Genomic DNA, 20,695 nt, shown 5'->3' on the forward strand with positions numbered 1-20,695 from the left:
CACTATGGGTCTGCTCAGTGTGTATTCCCAACACCTAGAAAGAGTGCCTGGTGTGTAGTTAGAGCTCCATAAATATTAGCTGAATGAATTCTCGGTAGAGATTTGATTGGGGGGGGGCAGGTATGGGTGAGAAGTATAGTAGGGGGAGAAATGTGTCTGTAGACACCAGGCAGCAAAATGACACCTAACTTGGCAGGCAGTGGGAGGTGAAACAGGATAAATCCAAGAGCTGTTCAGGAACTAACACTGACAAAATTTGGAGCTGGACTGATATGGAAGGTATTAAGCAATTTACTTGTGAAAAATCCTCATGAGAGAGGTTTGTGAACTCCTAGCATTCGTATTTGACCTCTTCATTCACTAGAAACTTAAGGGCAAAGCAATTCTGTGTTAGTATTAGGGTTCTTCAGAGAAAGAAGACCAATAGGAGATATATATATATAGAGAGAGAGAGAGAGAGAGAGATTGATTTGTCATGGGAATTGGCTCACGTGATTATCAAAGCCGAGAAGTCCCATGGTCTGCTGTCTGCAAGCTGCAGAACTAGGAAAGCCAGTGGTGCAGTTCAGTTGAAGCCCGACAGCCCGGTAACCAGAAGCACAAGAGAGGAGAAGATAGATGTCCCAGCTCAAATAGAGAAGAGATCACACATTCCCCCTTCCTCTGCCTTTTTGTTCTATCCTGGCCCCCAACGGATTGGCTGATGCCCACCTGCATTGGGGAAGGCCATCTTCTTTACTCATTTCACCAATTCAAAGGCTAATCTCTTCCAGAAACACCCTCACAGACACAAAAATAATGTTGTACCAGCTATCTAGACATTGCTTAGCCCTTTCAAGTTGCCTTATAAAATTAACCATCACAAAATGAGCTCTCCAGCTAACCCCTTTTCCAAGAGCTTGTCTCCTTTCTGCACCACCCTGGAGGAGAGATGCTTTCAGGTCCCAGGCATAAGGAATTCTGTTTCTACCCAGAGCAGTGCTCTATCCCCCCAACCCATCCGGCCACTCAACAATACTTACGGCGTTGTAGTATGTTCTAGATACAACCAAAGGCCCTGGGGGCATAGCAGTGACTAAAACAACCTCCTTGCATTTATATCCTAGAGAAGGAAGATAGCCAAAGACAAACAGGTCCACAAATATAGGCACAAGATATTTTGGATGGTAATAAGTGGTATAGAGCAAACAAAACAATGAGAGAGGTTGGGCTGAGGTCAGCGATGCAGGTCTTGAGTTGATGCTTTTTGAGCTGATATTTGAATAACAAGAAAGAACCAGCCATGAGAAGACCTGGGGGCAGAGGGTGGGTGGTTCCCTGCAGCACCTTCAGAACCCACTTCTGGAAGATGAATAACTGAAGTGGGATTTTTGTTTTCCTGCTTAAAAAATGAATATGGAGAGGATGGTGGCACAGAAATTCAACTTTCAGCACTTTGAAAATGAATCATTGTACTGCTTATTTCCTTACTGACATATTTTCTTGTTAAAAGTTGTTACACAAAACATTTTAGAGATGGCTCTCATTTTAAAGGGCAGAATTTCTATCAATTATAAATAATTAAAATGAGTTTCAAAAAAGGGTAAAATCATGACTCATACAGAGTAAAAATGAACAGATGTTAAAAATTTTACGTAACTCATTAATCAGGGAGAGAACTAGGCAGATATTAAAACAGATTTGAAGGAGATATCAAAACAGCACAAATTTATATGGAGTAAAGGAATGTTGAAATGAATGTGCAAATTCAGGCAAAACTAGCTTCTTCCACAGTGGAGGAGGGAAGTCGATTGAAGGCCAGGACAGAATTTACATGTGTTAAATAACAAGTTCAACTGACTAAATTTGAAGATCTAATTGTCTTTATTAAACTCTTTGTGAATTGGGCAGCATCCCATCTAGCAATAGAAAAGAGCTCCTTCAGGCTGCAGGAAAGGGAAGGTTTTTCAAGGCAGAGAAGAAGCAGGGGAAAGAGGAAATTAATAGCAAAGAATGCATTGTTTTAGGCTAGGTTGCCCTCCTAAGGGGAGTGGAAGGGGTGTATCAGTGGATTTCCAAGTGCTGTTCAGGAAATTCCAGGTTGGCTGGTGATAGGTCACATTCTTGGAGAAGGTTGGAACTGTAATTAGGTTAGCTTTAAATCCTGGTGGGGCTTAGCATAAATGACTCCATTTTGCGCCTGTTGTCTCTTTTCTTTTAACATCTTTGTTGGAGTATAATTGCTTTACAATGTGTGTTACTTTCTGCTGTATAACAAAGTGAATCAGCTATATGTATACATATATCCCCATATCCCCTCCCTCTTGCGTCTCTCTCCCACCCTCCCTATCCCACCCTTCTAGGTGGACACAGAGCCCCGAGCTGATCTCCCTGTGCTATGCGGCTGCTTCCCACTAGCTATCTATTTTACATTTGGTAGTGTATATATGTCCATGCCACTCTTTCACTTTCTCCCAGCTTACCCTTACCCCTCCCCGTATCCTCAAGTCCATTCTCTAGTAGGTCTGTGTCTTTATTCCTGTCTTGCCCCTAGGTTCTTCATGACCTTTTTTTTTTTTAGATTCCATATGTATGTGTTAGCATATGGTATTTGTTTTTCTCTTTCTGACTTACTTCACTCTGTATGGCAGACTCTAGGTCCATCCAACTCACTACAAATAACTCAATTTCGTTTCTTTTTATGCTGGGTAATATTCCATTGTATATATGTGCCACATCTTCTTTATCCATTCATCTGTTGATGGACACTTAGGTTGCTTCCATGTCCTGGCTATTGTAAACAGAGCTGCAACGAACATTGTAGTACATGACTCTTTGAATTATGGTTTTCTCAGGGTATATGCCCAGTAGTGGGATCGCTGGTAGTATGGTAGTTCTATTTTTAGTTTTTTTTTTTTTTTTTTTTTTTTTAATTTTATTTATTTATTTATTTATTTATTTATGGCTGTGTTGGGTCTTCGTTCCTGTGCGAGGGCTTTCTCTAGTTGCGGCAAGCGGGGGCCACTCTTCATCACGGTGCGCGGGCCTCTCACTATCGCGGCCTCTCTTGTTGTGGAGCACAGGCTCCAGACGCGCAGGCTCAGTAGTTGTGGCTCACGGGCCTAGTCGCTCTGCCGCATGTGGGATCTTCCCAGACCAGGGCTCGAACCCGTGTCCCCTGCATTGGCAGGCAGAGTCTCAACCACTGCGCCACCAGGGAAGCCCTATTTTTAGTTTTTTAAGGAACCTCTATACTGTTCTCCATAGTGGCTGTATCAGTTTACATTCCCACCAACAGTGCAAGAGGGTTCCCTTTTCTCCACACCCTCTCCAGCATTTATTGTTTGTAGATTTTTTTGATGATTGGGCCTGTTGTCTCTTTTTTAACACGTGTCTATAGACAACAGTTATTTTGTATTGATATCAGTTACGTATAATTTACAGAGCTGTAAGATAGTTTCTGTGGAATCAAAAACAAATAACCTGGCAGGATCTTCTTTAGATTTTAGACAATGCAGTTTTCCACTGACATACATTCTTACCCCTACATAATCAAACTAAAATAAAATAACCTCTGCTCCCACTCATGAATAGATGTAGTTCCTACACTTGTGGTCTTTGGAGTGATGGGAGGACTATCATTTACTAAGTGCCTGCTATGAGCATTATTTGTCAATTTGTTCCATCTTCAAAGCAGCCCCATGAAGTAGTTGGTGGTGTTCCCATTTTACAGATGAGAAAATCAAGTTCCCAGAGGTTAGAGACACAGCTAGTAAGTGACAGAGTTAGAATTCCAGCCTGTCCTTCTGTCTCCAAAGTGTACACATGTGCACACACACACACACACACTCCCTGTGACAACTTGCTATAAGTAAAAGCTGTAGAAATTCTTTGTATTTTTTTCTTGATCTTTAGGTCACTGTCAACCAAGGTGGATCTCAGGAGTGGCCTGGAAGAATGTACAATGGCACTGAACTTATTTCTAAGTAACAAATTTACAGATGCCTTAGAATTGCTTCGACCATGGTAATTAACTTTATTTCTTTTAGATAAAATATATTTTTTTGGATGCTTTTGATGATTCTGTCTCTGATGTCATTCTTGTCAGTTAATTTTTCTGCACTTCCTCCTGAATATTTATAAACTAATTTGGTTGAGACCCCTAAATGTTGATTAGTTTTAATATCCAGTTAAGAAATCTGTCTTTTCAACTTTAATTAGTAGAGCATTTCTGATTCTTTCTCCTATCTTAATTTCTATACTTGTTCAAATAGTGTCATCTTATTAGTTTCATAGAGCTTCATTTGGCTTTCTTCAGTGAAATATTTCTATGGATATTCCTCTGAAACTTAAATATCATTGAGAAAAGTTTCTTTTGAAATGGGTATGGGTGGACGTCCCTGGTGGTGCAGTGGTTAAGAATCCACCTGCCAATGCAGGGGACACGGGTTTGATCCCTTGTCTGGGAAGATCTCACATGCCGTGGAGCAAATAAACCTGTGAGCCACAACTACTGAGCCTGCGCTCTAGGGCCCGGGAGCCACAACTACTGAGTCTGTGTGCCTAGAGCCTTTGCTCTGCAACAAGAGAAGCCACTACAATGAGAGGCATGCACACCGCAACAAAGAGTAGCCCCTGCTTACCACAACTAGAGATAAGCCCGTGCACAGCAACGAAGACCCAATGCAGCCAAGAATAAATAAATAAAGTAAATAAAAAAAAAAAAAGAAATGGGTGTGGGAAGAACTAAAATATGGTAATCTCAGACGCTAAAAAGAAATTTAAGATAATAAAAATCTTACTGGGACTCCCTATTTATGTGATAAATCACTTAGGCAGTTTCATTTCAATTAATAGTACCTGTTAATTCTGATGATGTGGCAGCAAAACCTCTGCTTAGCCTTCTTACTAGGCCTCACTTTGACTCCAGTGTCCACCTGTACAGTGTGACTAGAGCTCGGCAGGAATAATCTTACCTTGTGCCTCCAAACACAGTGTCTTACTTGGATGAAGCTTAGACCTCAGATAATAATTTCAAGACAGTTACGTGGGCACAGAGTGTGACTCTCATTCCTTTGAGGAGTCCGTAGGGTGAGCAGGGTGATGTGACTCTGGTCATTGACTTTGAATCTTAGAAATTAATGTGCCTACTGAGGCTTTGGTAATTCGAAGACTTAGAAGAGCTGCGACCAATTAGCATTTCAGAGGTTAAGAACAGATGATAAAATAGATGGTGAAGTCCCTGGCCTATGGAAATTGCCCAGGGCTGTCTCCACCCAGTGCTTGTCTCACATCCTCTACCTCAGGGGTTCCCAACTCCCGGGCCACAGATGGGTACTGGTCCGTGGCGTGTTAGGAACTGGGCCACACAGCAGGAGGTGAGTGGCGGGCGAGTGAGTGAAGCTTCATCTGTATTTACAGCCTCTCCCCATTGCTCGCATTACTGCCTGAGCTCCGCTTCCTGTCAGGTCAGTGGGGGCATTAGATTCTCATAGGAGTGCGAACCCTACTGTGAACTGAGCATGTGAGAGATCTAGGTTGCGCGCTCCTTATGAGAATCTAATGCCTGATGATCTGAGGTGGAGCTGAGGCGGTGATGCTAGTGCTGGGGAGTGGCTGCAAATACAGATTGTCATTAGCAGAGAGGTTTTTACAGAGACCATAATAAATCAATGCGCTTGAATCATCCAGCAACCCCCCCACCCCAACCCCTCTTGTTCGTGGAAAAATTGTCTTCCACGAAACTGGTCCCTGGTGCCAAAAAGGTTGGGGACCGCTGCTCTGCTTTGCCTGTACCTGCCTTTTTCCTTCTGTCCTTCTTAGTCCTTTAGACCTCTCTCTCTGTCTGTCTCTTCATCTTCTGTCTCTATATCCCTCTGTCTTCCTCTCTCCCTCCCTCTCTTTCTCTCTCTGCCTCTTGTTCTCTCCTTGTCTCTCCTGTCTCAATCTGCCTGCCTGTCTCCTTTGTTTTTTATTCAAAAAGTCTCTGTTTTTTCTCCTCCACTGACACCCAGCTGGTCATAATATGGAATGAAAATAAATGACAGTCTTACACTTAGTCAAGTTTTATATTCTCTGATCTTTATGCATGTTTCACTGTTAAACATAACGTTTTTCCCACTTGAATACTTTTTTTTCCCCTTGGAGAAGCTTTTGGTTTAAAATGTGGGGTTTATACAACATTGTAAATCAACTACACTTCAATAAAAAATTTTTTTTTTTTAAATGGGAGGTTTGAAACCACAATTGCTGATTCACTTTGGGCTCCTCTTATTCCTTTTTTTTTTCTTTATTTCTTTTTTCTTTTTTTGAATAGCCAGTGCCCTCACTGTTTGGGACTAACTGCAAATTACCAAAGGATGTTTAGACTCTTTCTGGGGGGGGAAAGTATACTGTGGCTTGTATTTGTTTTGCAGAGCAGCAAAAAAAAAAAAAAAGTATTGTACAAAAAGTATTTGAATTAAAAACAAAACCATGCATTAATATTGTAGATCTTATAAATAACTAATTAACATAGCTTGAGAAGTTTTCAGGAAAGAGATGGTGAAGTTTTCATAGCCTGAGAGTCTGGGATGTGCCATCCATTCGGACTGAATGTCCTTAAGAATCGAACGGATAACTTGATAATTTGAATTATCCAGAACTTTAATCAGAACTCCCAGATAATGGGATTAGATTTGGTAAGAGATCTACCATGAATTTTTGTCTGGGCCCTTTGTGGCTGACCTAACTTATTGCAAAAATCTTGCTTCCTCGTGGCCTCTGGCTGGGAGAAGGGAGGGAATGATTTTAAACAAGACTTACCTTTCAAAAATCATATCAGAATTTCTCTGTCACAAACTATATTTCCAGTGGCCTTTATTTTAGCACTTATTTCAGAGCAAAAGACGGTACACTGCTTCTTGTACAACTGGGAAAAATTGGGTTTGCTTTGAAACATTTTCTAGGAAATGAGTCAGCAGGCTGCCCCCTTGTGCTCAAACAGGGAACAGTATATGCCGCACTCTGCTTCAACCTGGAAAGTTTCGTGCTGCCTGCGTGGGCTTGAATTGGAAAGTCCTCAGAGTTTGAGTTCTTTAGGGCATGTCTTTCATAGGCCATATTATTTCAGTGATCATGGTGAAGGAGTAAAAGTCGTTACTGTGAAAGTCATGTCGTGGATTTACTAGAATTTCTTGTGATTAATTTCAGATGAGACCTGAATGCTTTTCAGTTGAATTGAAATGTAGTAATTTCCGTGTTCTCCCCAGGGCTAAGGAGAGCATGTACCATGCCTTGGGCTACAGTACCATTGTGGTGCTTCAGGCCGTCATGACCTTCGAGCAACAGGACATCCAAAATGGCATTTCTGCCATGAAGGACGCCTTACAAACCTGCCAAAAGTATGAGCTGAGTAATTAAATACTTGAGACACGCCTACAAACCTTTCTGTGTGACAAAATGGATGCACTTAGCCTGACTGAGAGCTCTGTTGGAAGTTGGCCACGGTTATAGAAAAGGACTTGAGCATCACAGGTTCCTGGCCTCATGTAGTTTTATGTACGAGAGATAAAATATTTCCACTAAAGAATTATAGTATGATGCTGGGATGGCGGAACACGTGGCATCTATATCTTCCACTTTTCTCGTTGGTACTTGAACTACCGAGAAGGGCTGAGGATTTCAGTGGGATTAGCAGCAAGCATCTCTCGGGGTCCCCCTGGTGGAGCTTTTAGGTACCACATGCCAAGCCATGCCAAGCACGGAGCATTCTTCTTTTATGTGGGAAATGCTGCAAATTCAGAAGGGAGTCTTTTGTCTAAATGGACATATTTAAACACTTTTGCTTGGTGTAAATGACATGGAATTTCAGTTTTATTTTAATCTTTGTGTGTATAGGAAGCTCCTAGCAAAAGCTGTTAACTAGCATTGGTGAATTTTAACATCGCTGAAATTATGTCCTCTTGTAATTATGTTTCCAGCCCCTCAAGGGAAGAGAGCTTCCAAACACTGCACTTTAACTCCATTCTTAACCCGTGGCGAGGTGACCCTTAACAACAGAAATACTGATTTTAGCCCTAGAGATCAGGGAAGGTGCATGACAGGGTTAGTATTGACTGTTATGTGTATGTTTGTCCATGCACTTGTTCAGTAAGCTTGGATTCAATGCCCACAGGATGCCAGTGCTGGGAGCTGGGTGTGCAGGGTTCAAAAGGGTGGTCTCTGCCCCAGAGATTTTAGGGTTTAGAGTTCTGTTTTGGTGACTCTTTGATGTGACTGTGACTGAAATGAATGTCAAATGAAAATGAGCTTGATTATTGTTATTTTTTTCTTTCTACTTCCCATCTCCCCTTCTACTTATTCTCTGCAGATACAGGAAAAAATGCACAGTCGTAGAATCTTTCTCAAGTCTTCTTTCTAGAGGATCATTGGAACAGCTGACTGAAGGTAAGAGGCATTTAAAAGATTAGGTTTTTTTCCTTTCTTTGAAAAACTAAAATGTGGTCATGCTCATAATATTCAGCACTTAAGTGTATAATATAAAGTAAATGGACTGTCTTTTTCTCTTCCCCATCATACTCACCCTCTAGAAGTAACCACTGTTAATAGTTGGTTTTCAAGCCTTGCAGACTTTTCTGTGTACATGTACAAATATATACAGAAGGTACACATAGGATTTTTGTAGTTTTTCATGTATTTTTCATTTTTTGCTAATGTAGAATCATGTGATACATGTTATGCTACAATGTAATTTTTGGCAATTGACTTTTTCCATGTCAAGACATATAAATTGTACTTCATTCTATTTAATAGCTATGTAGTATTCCTTAGGACAGGTGCCATCAGTTACTTACTTTGTCTCTATTGAAGGGCAGTTACATTGTTTCTTTCGCTATTACAAATAATGTCTTCATGCATTTTTGTAAGTATTTCATAGGATAGATTGCTAGAAGTGGAATTACTGGGACTATTTGAAAATAGAAAACATTTATAGATATTGACAATATTTTCTCCAAAAAATTAGGTCAGTTTATATTCTTACCACCCATGTACAAAAGTTTCTATTTTTCCACAAGCTATTAATTTTTTCTTCAAGGTCAAAGTAATTTTGATACCTTTAAAATAATGATGATGTTTCACAGTATGGAAGATGTTTGGTTTGTGGACATTTAGGAATATTCAAGAATCCAGGAATGTCTGCAGCATTTGATCAGATGGCTGGGAGGAGATGACTCCTTTTGCTGTCAGTTGCTTGATATTCCACAGAGATTAGGGCAGAAGTTCTATGATCAGCCCTGTTTTTTTAGTGTTATTCTCTAGTCAGGATGGTTTATAAGAAAGGAGCATCCCAGTACGCCTGTAGAAGAGAAAATAACATCTTTCAAATGAGGCCGTTGTAGAGTAAAGCTTCTGCCGTCCAAGGAGCATTTGTGCCTGTGTTGTCATTGTCAAATTTGTTCTCTGGAAGAGGTAACACAAAATCGTGAAAGTAGCTGCAGCCGATTAAGGCAGGAGCAATTCTGGATACTGCTGTCTGTCATTCCTAGTGGTCAAGTGTGTGCCAGACACATATTTGAGTGTGTTTCATTGTGAAGTTTTGTTTGCTTTGTTAGAAGAGTATTATCAACTTGTTATGGAATTGGAGAACTTGGGCTCACTAGAGTGTTGATAACAGGAGAGGATTACAAGACTTGTTCCAAAAGGTATGATGCTGGCCCTGCAGCCATCATACAGCAGAGTGGATTTCACTGGTCCCTCCAGGCAGCTGAAGCCCATCATCTTTTTCTCCAGGAACTGACCTCCAAGGACCCTTAAGAGTTTATTTATCCCCTTGATTTCAGATAGACTATGTTTTCATATTTTTCATCTTAGGGCCATTTATGTAAATTGGCCCCAGGAGACCTAAAGTCCGCTAAAGTAGGTCAGTGGGAAATTAAATGGGCCCCAAAGAAATCTGACTCATTTATATTCTTCTGTTTTCCTCTCTATGGCTTCTCTCCAGTGGCCCATTTCCCCCGCCTCCCTTTTTCTTTGCAATATAAAGGCTGGCATTTGAGATTTTTTTTTCACCTTAGTTTACAAAAGAATGGCATGGTATTATTGGTATAAATATGAATAATAATAATAACTTAAAACATAATAATGATAATGCCCCATTTTTTAAAGGCACTCTCTATGTGTGAGACACTGTCCTTGACGCTTTCCTTAGCATTATCCAATCTAACCTGTGTGTAACCTCCTTTTTATAGACTAGAAAGTGATGTTCAGAGAGATTAGACAAATGGTCCAAGATTACCTGCTTAGCAGAGCAGAGTTCAAACCTGATCTGCCTTTCCCTAAGCCACATACCCCACACCTTGTCCTGTAGTTGGGTAGAAAAGGGCACGAAATGTGACACATATGGATGAAGAAAATGTTGAATTATTTCTATGTTAGACATCTTGAAAATAGATGGTACTGTTCTTATCTTTTTATTCTGTCTTTGGGCATGGCATATTTAGAAGTATTGAAAAATAAACAGCAATGAGATACCACTACACACCTATGAGAGTGTCCAAAATCTGGAACACTGACAACACCAAATGTTGGTGAGGATGTGGAGGAACAGGAACTCTCATTCATGGCTGGTGGGAATGCAGATGGTACAGCCACTTTGGAAGACAGTATGGCAGTTTCTTACAAAACTAGGAGCTGAAAACTTGTGTTAACCCCCAAATCTGCAAATGAATGTTTATGGCAGCTTTATTCAGAACTTGCCCTTCAATAGGTGAATGGATAAATAATAAAGTGTGGTACATCCAGACAGTGGAATATTATTCAGTGCTAAAAAGAAATGATCTATCAAGCCATGAAAAGACATGGAGGAGCCTTAAATGCATATTCCTAAGTGAAAGACACCAGTCTGAAAAGGCAACCTACTGTATGATTCCAAGCATATAAGATTCTGGAAAAGGCAAAACTATGGAGACAGTAAAAAGATCAGTGGTTGCCAGGGGATGAATAGGTGGAGCACAGAGAATTTTTAGGGCAGTGAAAAATACTGATACCATAATGATAGATACATGTCATTATACATTTGTCCAAACCCATAGAATGTGCAACACCAAGAGTGAACGCTAATGTAAACTGTGGACTTTGGGTAATTATGATGTGTCAGTGGAGGTTTGTCACTTGTAACAAATGTACCACTTTGGAGGGCATGTTGATAACGGGAGAGGTTATGCGTGTTTGGGGGGAAAGGGATATATGGGAAATCTCTCTACCTTCCCCTCAATTTCTCTGTGAACCTAAAACTGCTCTTAAAAAATAAGGTCTTAATTAAAAAATTATGAAAATAAATCAGGCTGTGATTTTAACCTATTCTCAAATAAGGTTTATTTAGACTTTTATGTCTGAAGGCATGCTTAGCTGACACTTCAGTGCATAATGAAGATATTTCCTTCAGTGAACTGAGGAATTTATAATTAAAAGATGTTCTGGTAGGTACCTATTTGTAAATGCCAAATGTCTAATTTTGAGAGCTAAGGGCTGCCCAATATAAATCAATCAGAGTGAAGAAATAAGACTTTTATAAATTAAATTGCATTTATTCCTAATGAGTTTGGCTGTTGCTGCAACCCAAACAGACTTTGTGTTCAAGAGAGCATGTCAAAACATTGTGGATTTAGGGTGCACTTTGTTTTTCCTCTTGGTAATTTCCATTTCCATCCTTGAATGGCTGGTTTTCTGCAGGAGTGAGGATATTTAATTAAACTTTTTGTGGGTTTAACATGGGACACACCCATTCTTCCTTCCTCATGGCTGGCACATTGCCCTAAATGGCTTTCAAATTGCCTTTAAAAACAGACGTTTATATACGGTGCTTAGGATGTGAAAGGAATTTAAGATGAAGATTCCTTACACGCAGAATACAGAGTTCAAACTTTCTTCCCTTCTTGTTACGTCGTTTGTGCTGCTGTTTGACTTGTCCATCTCGAGCTTAACTCTGATCCATCTGCCCTTCTGCTTAGATCTCTGCAAGGACCCACCATTGTCTACCAGATGAAGCCCAGACTCTGATATTCAAGGTCGTCCATAATTCAGCCCCGACTTAACGTTTGCAGGCCCATTGCCCACTCCTCCCTGTACACACCTCGTGCTTCAGCCAAAGGTGCACCAGTGGGCTTGCCACGCAGGGCTCCGTGCTCCTTGCCTTTGCTCGTGTTGGCTCTCTCCCAGCAGCCACTTCACCGCCTTCTCGGCACACGCCCCAAGCCAGCCATCTGGGTTACCGAGCAGGCTTTCAAAGTGAATAATTACTAACAGTTCCCACTTTGTTACAAGTTTCCCTGGAAAGAGGATGTTCGAGTGAGTCTGTAAAAATAAAAGTTACCAGTTTTTCTCCCACTGAACCCACGGAGAAAATTCAGGGGCACGCTTTGAGGTGAGGCGCTCCGAAGGACTGAGACTCAGGCTACCGATGCTGCCAGACTGCGCAGAGGCCACTGCTCCTCAAGGCTGGCCTGTTGTGCGTCTGGCCCCACCTTACGCGTGCTGTTGGAAGATCTTAGTTGCATTGTTGCTTCTTTGTAAATCAGCCTTTGCAATATGAGCATGGCAGGAAGGTGAACCTGTTTGTGAGAACTAGTAGTGTGTGTGTGTGTGTGTGTGTGAGAGTGTGTGTGTGAGAGAGTGTGTGAGAGAGTGTGTGAGTGTGTGTGTGGGTGGTCGGGAGGGGTCCTGTGTGTGTAAGTGAAAGAAATAAAGCACTAGCTCTTATCCAGTCAGATTCAACAATGTTCCCATTAACACAGAGATACCCCGTTTTTCAGTTAACGTACATCACGTAAAGATGTTCTACTTTCTGAACTTTTGGCAAAAAGCATGACAAGGACCAAGGGCAGTAATCTTAGTGAAAGTAGCTGATGCATATCGAGGGCTTACTCTGCCCGTTGAGCTTCACAGGCAGCACCTGGTTGAATTCTTCAGCTCTGAAGTAGAGATGTCATTAGCTGGACTTTAGGAACAAGGAAACCAGCAGAGAGAGGGAGGGTAGCTTGCTCGAGGTTCTACAACTGGTACGTGGCAGGGCCTTCCCTGCCACCTAGGCCGTGAAATACCCCAAAGCTCATTTACTTAAATAACACACCAGTTTGCATCCCATGGATAAAATGGGAATCTGCTGGTTTTGTTTATGCAAAAAAAAAAAAAAAAAAAAAAAAAGAAAATGCAAAGATTTCTCCCTCCCCAATCTCTGCAGGTATCATGGACTGTTTAGGAAGATAGGCCACGTGTTTTGGGGCACTCCACGTGTCCCAGGGATACATACGTAGTTTTATGTAGCCCTTTTGTGAGTGCCTTGTTCCTGCACTAGATATCTCAGTGATCCAAATAGCCCCAAACTGTACTAGTGTGAACTTTTTTACATCAAGTCATCCCTGAATGAGGAGTCATGAGTTGAGCATGCAGGCCAGTTCTTTTTCCTAGAACCCTAGGGAATTACTGCTTTCTCTTCAAGTTAATAGCATGCCTAACCATTGTCATGACGATCATGCCTTCACATTTTAGAAGCTAGAATTAGTATATTTAAGTTAGATTTCCAATCTATAACTGTGTTAAGCTGGCCTATTCCCGTTAAGTTAAAAGATAAGTGGTTTCCTTTTTTCCGAGAAGTGCTTTTGCATTTTGGTTTTTACATTTTGGTGAGCTGAGTTTGGGTCTTTGACACCAAGGTCCTGACTCTTGGCAGTTATATGTGAATGGAGCCAAAGATAACTTCCCCGAAGCATTTCACGCATTCTGGAAAAATTCTTGCTGAGGGCCTGAGAACTGAGGTCATCATTCCACTTTTACGGAAGCACCAAAGCAACCTAGGTTTTTATTGTCTCCCTTGGGCTCATTTATCTACCCGTCTTTTCTGAACATCTCAGAGCAATTACTGTGGATATGGGATTTTCCTTAATATATTTTTATTTGTTTTTAATAGAGGAAATGCATGCCGAAATCTGTTATGCCGAGTGCCTCCTACAGAAAGCAGCCCTCACGTTTGTGCAGGTAATGAACATTTGGCTTAGAATCAGCATCTCCCGGGAAGCCTGCCAAGTACGACATAGAAGAGATGTGTCTCATTCTATGTCAGTGCTTCAGTTCTTTTGACTTAGAGTTGTAGTGAAAGATATTTAAACTTTGGCTGAAAGAAGACCCTGGGTTGTTTTTTTTTTTGTTTTTTTTTTTCCTACTCAAATGCACTTAAAATGCTGTTTCGAACTTCGCTTTATTGGGAACCACTGCCTTTTGAAGAAGCTGTCTTGCAACTACCTCACCTAATTTCAGAACGATGCTCTGTATGAGAACTGTGAGGTCATCCCTCTTTGTGCTTGCTAATGGTGGAGGGCTGCACACAGGAGTGACCGGCTGGAGGAGGCTTCAGCGTCCTTGGCTGCTCCCTTCTTGCGTCAGATGCTTCAGCAAAGCTTAGTTATGCATGCATCGAGAGCCAAACTTCCCATGTATACCTCACATTTTATTTCCCCACTCTTCGTATTCTCGTTCCCCTTTCTTTTATTTCTTCTTTTGGAAGAGCAGTTAAAAAAAAGTCACTAAACAAAACACTGACTCCTTTTCTCATGGGGCATTTAAATTTCACCTCTAGGAATTGTTACCACCAGTACCTTGCCTGTCATTGTAGCTTCCAGTTCTTCTAGAAAATATGGATTTTAACATTGTGGCCACACAGGTGGCGGTGATGGATACAGTGGGGGTAGAAGCGGGGTGGAGATTGTAAGGGGGCAGAAATTCAACTGTGAGATGGAAAATCTTCCTCAGTCTCAATGGTTTACATTGAATTGAGAGTTGCTTTTCTCTTTTTCTGGAGGGTGACCTCTTAGGTTGGATTCTGGTTAAGTAAAATTAAGTCAATCTGGTGTAGGGCGCTGTTTCCTAAAACCCCACATATTATGAAGGCTGGTTGAAAACAACAGTCTTACTGCCTCAGTAAACATAAGGCTAGTCACGGAGGCCCCCAGTTTTTTCTGATGTGTTTGTTTTTCAAATGATAATTTGACAATAAAATCATTGATTTGAAAGTTTTTTGTTTTTTGTTTTTTATGTCTGGGGGGCTTGTAGTTCAACATCTGGGAGATATCCATGGCTCCCCTCTTCCTCACGCCTCTGTATCCAGCCAGGCTCGTGGTCGTGCTGCTTTTACCTTTTGAAGGTTTATCAGCTCCGTCTCTTCCTCTTTATTCTGACTATAACTGTTCTAGTGGGGGGCTTGTCAGCTCTTCCCTAGACTGAATGGCAACCCAGGGACCTTCAGTCTGTAGTTTCTCTTCCCTCCAGCTCACTCTCCATTGTGCAATTGTGCACCCTCTCAAAGATGAGAATTTCACCTGGTCATGTCTCTGCTTCAGCATTTAGTAGCCCTCATTGACTATGGCAGTGGTTCTGTATCAGAATATCACAAATGGGGAAGGCTTTTTCTAACCAAACTGGTATCTCCCCCCCGCAAGTTCCCTACTCCCCTCTTACCAATGTCCTCAACTGCTACTGGCAGGTATGTTGCATACTTGAGTGGCACAGGTACAACACAGATAGCTTTCTTATTCCTTAGTCATTCCCTTTTTTGTAGTAGGTTTCTGCAGCAGTGCTGAGTTATATAAGCACAGATGGCCAAGCCAAGCACACCAGGATCTTTAATGCTTCCCTGAGGGTTTTTTTTTTTTTTTTTTTTTTTTGCTTGCAAAGTTCATACTTACCTTGCCTTCCTTCCTTCAGCTGGTTACTTCCCAATCTTTTTTTTGTGTGTGTGTATGTGTGTGCTTTAAGCATTGATGCTTCCAGGAAGCTTTTGTGGACCTCTTCACATCCCCGCCCACCTTTGTGCTGTCATGACATCCCCCACATGTCTCCATCCATGCATGCCTCCATCCCTTAGCGAGTTGTGTTGCTTTTGTCTGATTTTGTGTTTGGGTGCCTGCTGTAAAATAGGCATTCAGCAAATGTTCGGTGAATCCTGAAATGAAATATTCTTATTTGAGGCAGATTTTAATCCAATTTAAGAAATTCTTTCCTGGCCAGTATTGGAACTTGTGTAACCATAAGATTCCTTAAAATCAGAAAATAAACATTTAAATTGCATAGTGAATTTTACATTTATTGATTCTTTTAATAATTTAAATATTAAGTATTTAAGTAATTGATGTCATTAACAAACTAAAATTAGTTCTTCTTTTGTTTCGGAAGGATGCTCAAGTGCACAGGAAATCAATACCAGAGCATCTTTCTGATATTAACGGACTAGAAAAGCATGGAACTATCTCCATTAGCACCTTCTATTAGAGTAACATCTTTCAAGCAGTTATTTGATATGCTTTAATAAGAGGCTCTTGGAATCCTAGAATGCTCACCCTAAAAAGGTCATTCATTTAGGCCAGCTGCCCCAGTTTTATGGTTGATGACCATCAGACAAAGAGAAGTGATCTTTTTTTCCCCTAAACAGAATTTCATATTAGTGACAACAAATTTAGAATCCAAATCAGTTATTTGTGGTCTGGAAATGTATATGAATGAAATTCACAATGTTAAATAGACTGCCTGCTAAAGTACCCCCTAAAGAAGAACCATAATCCCATTACTTGGAGTAAGACAGACAGGAAAGTCCTTGGAGCATATCCTTAAAGTCAGCCATTTTGAATTCCATTGAACCCAGAAGAAAGTTGCTCAGTAGTTGATGATGTTTATTGACGTACGTTTGGACTAACCTTTATGGCCCCAAATTGATGAGGATTACTTCCTTACTTCCTTAAAGTAATGCAAGGATTTAAGAAATGTTTCCTTGTTGTTGTTCTCTAACTTGGAAGAAAAATGACAAAAAAGCATTTCAGGTGTAAAGCAAGAAGAATGTTTTAATTTAAAAATCATGTCCTCAAAAGATAGTGTTTTGTTCTAATCACGCAGCTACACAGCTGTGGGGACAGTTTAAGAATCTTTTGCTAAATGATCTAATTATTTAATTGTTTTCAGGATGAAAATATGATCAACTTCATCAAAGGTGGACTCAAAATTAGAACAAGTTACCAAATATATAAGTAAGTTAAAAATTAAGATTTATAAAAAATCTTTTAACAAGGTTTGTACCTTTTTGACCACGTTCTTGTGGTTTCTAAGTGATTCTTGTACTATGTACCATTTTGTACTTCAAAGTTCTCAGTCAGTATGACTATGTTTTTTTAAATTTGGTGTTGGTAAAAATGCACTTGATTTTTGGCTTACTGAGGTGTATTCAATGCCATAGGACAACACAATTTAAGTTTAAATGCAGTTTTAAAAGAAAAATAGCTGTAAAGAAAAGTACTTACATAATTTCTGATTAGATAATCTTAGTTTCTCTCTCCTAAAAACAATTTATAAATTTAAAATGACAGGTATGTACAGGTATGTCTTTGGTCCAGACTCTAGAACATCACTGCTCCAATGAAGTTCTGCAGTGATTCAGATGTTCAATTAAAGTGGACCATAGTGTCATTCGCATCTTCTATATCCTTACTGATTTTTATCTAGTTGTCCTATCCTTTACTCACAGAGTTAAAAATCTTCAGCTTTGATTCTGGAGTCATCCATTTCTCCCTTTAGTTCTGTCAGTATTTGCTTTGTATATTTAGAACCTCTGTTATTGGGCTTATATATATTTTAATTGTTTTATCTTCCTAATGAATTAATCTTTCATCGTTATAAAATGTTCCTTCCTAACTCCTTATAATATTCCTTGTCTTGAAATCTGTTTTGTCTGATACTAATAAAGCTACTCATGCTTTTTTATAATTAGTATTTGCATGGCATATATTCTTTTACTTTAAACCTATCTTTGTTTTTATATTTAATTTGCATTTTTTGTAAACATGCTTAATTGGGTCTTGCTTTTTTATTCAGTGTGACAGTTAATATGTTTGCACTTGTGAGTACCATTTTGCTTTTTTCCTTTGCCTTATTTGTCCCCCCCCCCCTTATTTTTCTGCCTTCTTTTGCTTTAATTAAAAAAAAATATGTATATGTATTCCAGTGGAATCCCTCCATTGTTTTCTTAGCTATAGCCCTCTTTAATTTTTTAAAATGTTTGCTCTAGTGATTATAATAGCCTTCTTAACTTATCATAGTCAACTTAGAGTTAATATTGTACCATTGCACAAATATAAGAACTTTGCAAAAGTATAGTTTCATTTACCACCTGTTGTCTTTTATACTATTCTTACAATAGTACACGTATGTATATTATACACCCCACAGAGTGGTACCCACCTTTTGCTTTAAACAATTTTATGTCATGGTCTTCACTATTAACCCATATATTTACCATTTTTGGTGTTCTTCATTCATTCCTGTCTAATTTCAGACTGAAGCATTTCTTTTAAGATTTCTTACAGTGTGGGTCTACTTTCAGCAATTCTCACTGTTTCATTTACCTGAAAACATCTTTATTTCTGAAGGCTGTTTTTGCTTAGTATAGTATTCTCGAGTTACAAGGTTTTCTTTTTCTTTTCTTCTTTTACCCCTTTAAAACTGTCAATCCATTGTATTATAACCTCTATTGTTTCTGATCATAAGTCAGCTGTTATTTTAATTATTGTTCCCTTGTCTGTAATTTCTTCTGGCTGCTTTGAAGACTTGTATTTTTGATTCTTAGCAGATTGACTGATGTGCTTAAGTATGGCTTTGAGAAATGTGTAGCTATTATTTCTTCAAGTATTTTTTTCTGCTCCATTCTCACTTTTCTCCTTCTGAGACCCCAATTACATGTTAGTCACCTGATTTTGTTCAATAGGTCACTGATCTGCTGTTCATTTAAAAAAATTATTTTCTTCAGATTAGACATTATCTCAACATCTGGGCTGTCTTGGGGTCAGTTTCTATTGCCTCCTTTTTCTCTTGACTGTATGTCATGTTTTTCTGTTCTCAAGTCAATAATTTTTTGATTGTACATTAGATAGTGATACATTGTAGAGACTCTAGGTTCTGTTATCTTTCTCAGAATAGTGCTGATTCTTGCTCTGGGAAGCATTTGACTTGACTAGACTTAGAGCCCATACTCTTACTCTTTGGTAGTGGGCAGCATCTGAAATCTTGGTTCCCTTACTTCTTCTGTCTTGTCTCTGCTTTTCTTTGGAGTTTCCCCAGTGCTCACATAGTTCATGAATCAGCCAAGAATTTGAGTGGAGTTCTAACACTGATTTTGGTGTTTCCCTCCTATGTGGTTCTCTCCTATCTGAAAATTCCCCCATTACCTTACAGGCACTCTGGCAGATTTGAACTCTGTGCTCCTTTTGAAGCCAATAACTGTGGCTTTCTGTGTAAGTTCTAGGCACCCTGCGCCAAGTGTACTGGGGACTACTTCCAGGTGACTAGCCATATAAACTTAAGGTCCCTTCAAGAGTTGTTCTCATTTTTCAAATTTCAACCCTTCAGTTTCCCATTACTTTTTTTTTCAGTTTCCAGTGCCTGCCAATATATTTTAAATATGTATTTTGCATTTTGTCCAGAGTTTATAATTGTTATCCGTGGGAGGGTTAATTTAATATAAACCACCCTGCCATTACTAGAAACAGAACGAAGATTTAGTATTTTAAGAGATGCTTTTACCCAAAATGATTTCATAAAATTATATTCCATTCAAAATCCTGGAAGGGAGTGGATTTTGGGAACCTGATATATTGTTTTTACTTTTCCTCTTGAAATATTTTTTAGAAGATATAAAAGAATGGTAAAGAGTTGATTGCTTTTTCAGTCATCAAAACTTAAAAACCAAAGGAATTAAAATAGTCTTGTAATGGCACAGAAATATATATCAGTGGAATGGAACATAGGGCTTGGAAACTCGTGTGTGTGTGTGCGTGCGTGCATGCACATTATGCATGCACTTCTGTGTACACACACATACATTTACCAGGGAATTCAAAGCATACTAAAAACCTATATATACATAAATCTCTTTAAAATCAGTGGGAAAATATGGGTACTTTAATAAATGGTTTTGGGAAAATTGGCTCTTCGTTTTGGAAAAAAGACTGTCTAAAAGATACATTCCAGAGAGAAACAGTCAGCTCTACCCACCACCAGTCCCTCCCATCAGGCAACTTGCACAAGCCTCTTAGATAGCCTCATCCACCAGAGGGCAGACAGCAGAAGCAAGAAGAACTACTATCCTGCAGCCTGTGGAACAAAAACTACATTCACAGAAAGATAGACAAGATGAAAAGGCAGAGGGCTATGTACCAGATGAAGGAACAAGATAAAACCCCAGAAAAACAACTCAGTGAAGTGGAGATAGGCAACCTTCCAGAAATACAATTCAGAATAATGATAGTGAAGATGACCTCGGAAAAAGATGGAGGCAAAGATCGAGAAGATGCAAGAAATGTTTAACAAAGACCTAGAAGAATTAAAGAACAAACAAACAGAGATGAACAATACAATAACTGAAATGAAAACTACACTAGAAGGAATCAATTGCAGAATAACTGAGGCAGAAGAACGGATAAGTGACCTGGAAGACAGAATGGTGGAATTCACTGCTGTGGAACAGAATAAAGAAAAAAGAATGAAAAGATATGAAGACGGCCTAAGAGACCTTTGGGACAACATTAAATGCAACAACATTCGCGTTATAGGAGTCCCAGAGGGACGAGAGAGAGAAAGGACCAGAGAAAATATTTGAAGAGATTATAGTCAAAAACTTCCCTAACGTGGAAAAGGAAATAGCCAC

At 39.7% G+C, this 20,695-nt stretch overlaps 1 protein-coding gene across 2 annotated transcripts in view; it reads left to right on the plus strand.

The window, feature by feature from the left end:
• TTC39B (tetratricopeptide repeat domain 39B) overlaps window positions 1-20,695 on the plus strand; it is a 136,886-nt gene that overhangs the window by 77,120 nt on the left and 39,071 nt on the right. For both annotated transcript variants that reach the window (XM_036856554.1, XM_036856555.1), the window contains 5 exons: window positions 3,893-4,005; window positions 7,230-7,361; window positions 8,330-8,406; window positions 13,925-13,992; window positions 16,963-17,027. In XM_036856554.1, coding sequence (XP_036712449.1) covers window positions 3,893-4,005; window positions 7,230-7,361; window positions 8,330-8,406; window positions 13,925-13,992; window positions 16,963-17,027 — 455 coding nt within the window. The remainder of the gene's footprint in view (window positions 1-3,892; window positions 4,006-7,229; window positions 7,362-8,329; window positions 8,407-13,924; window positions 13,993-16,962; window positions 17,028-20,695) is intronic.

Source organism: Balaenoptera musculus, chromosome 6, assembly GCF_009873245.2.
Source record: "Balaenoptera musculus isolate JJ_BM4_2016_0621 chromosome 6, mBalMus1.pri.v3, whole genome shotgun sequence".
Taxonomy (NCBI): Eukaryota; Metazoa; Chordata; class Mammalia; order Artiodactyla; family Balaenopteridae; genus Balaenoptera; species Balaenoptera musculus.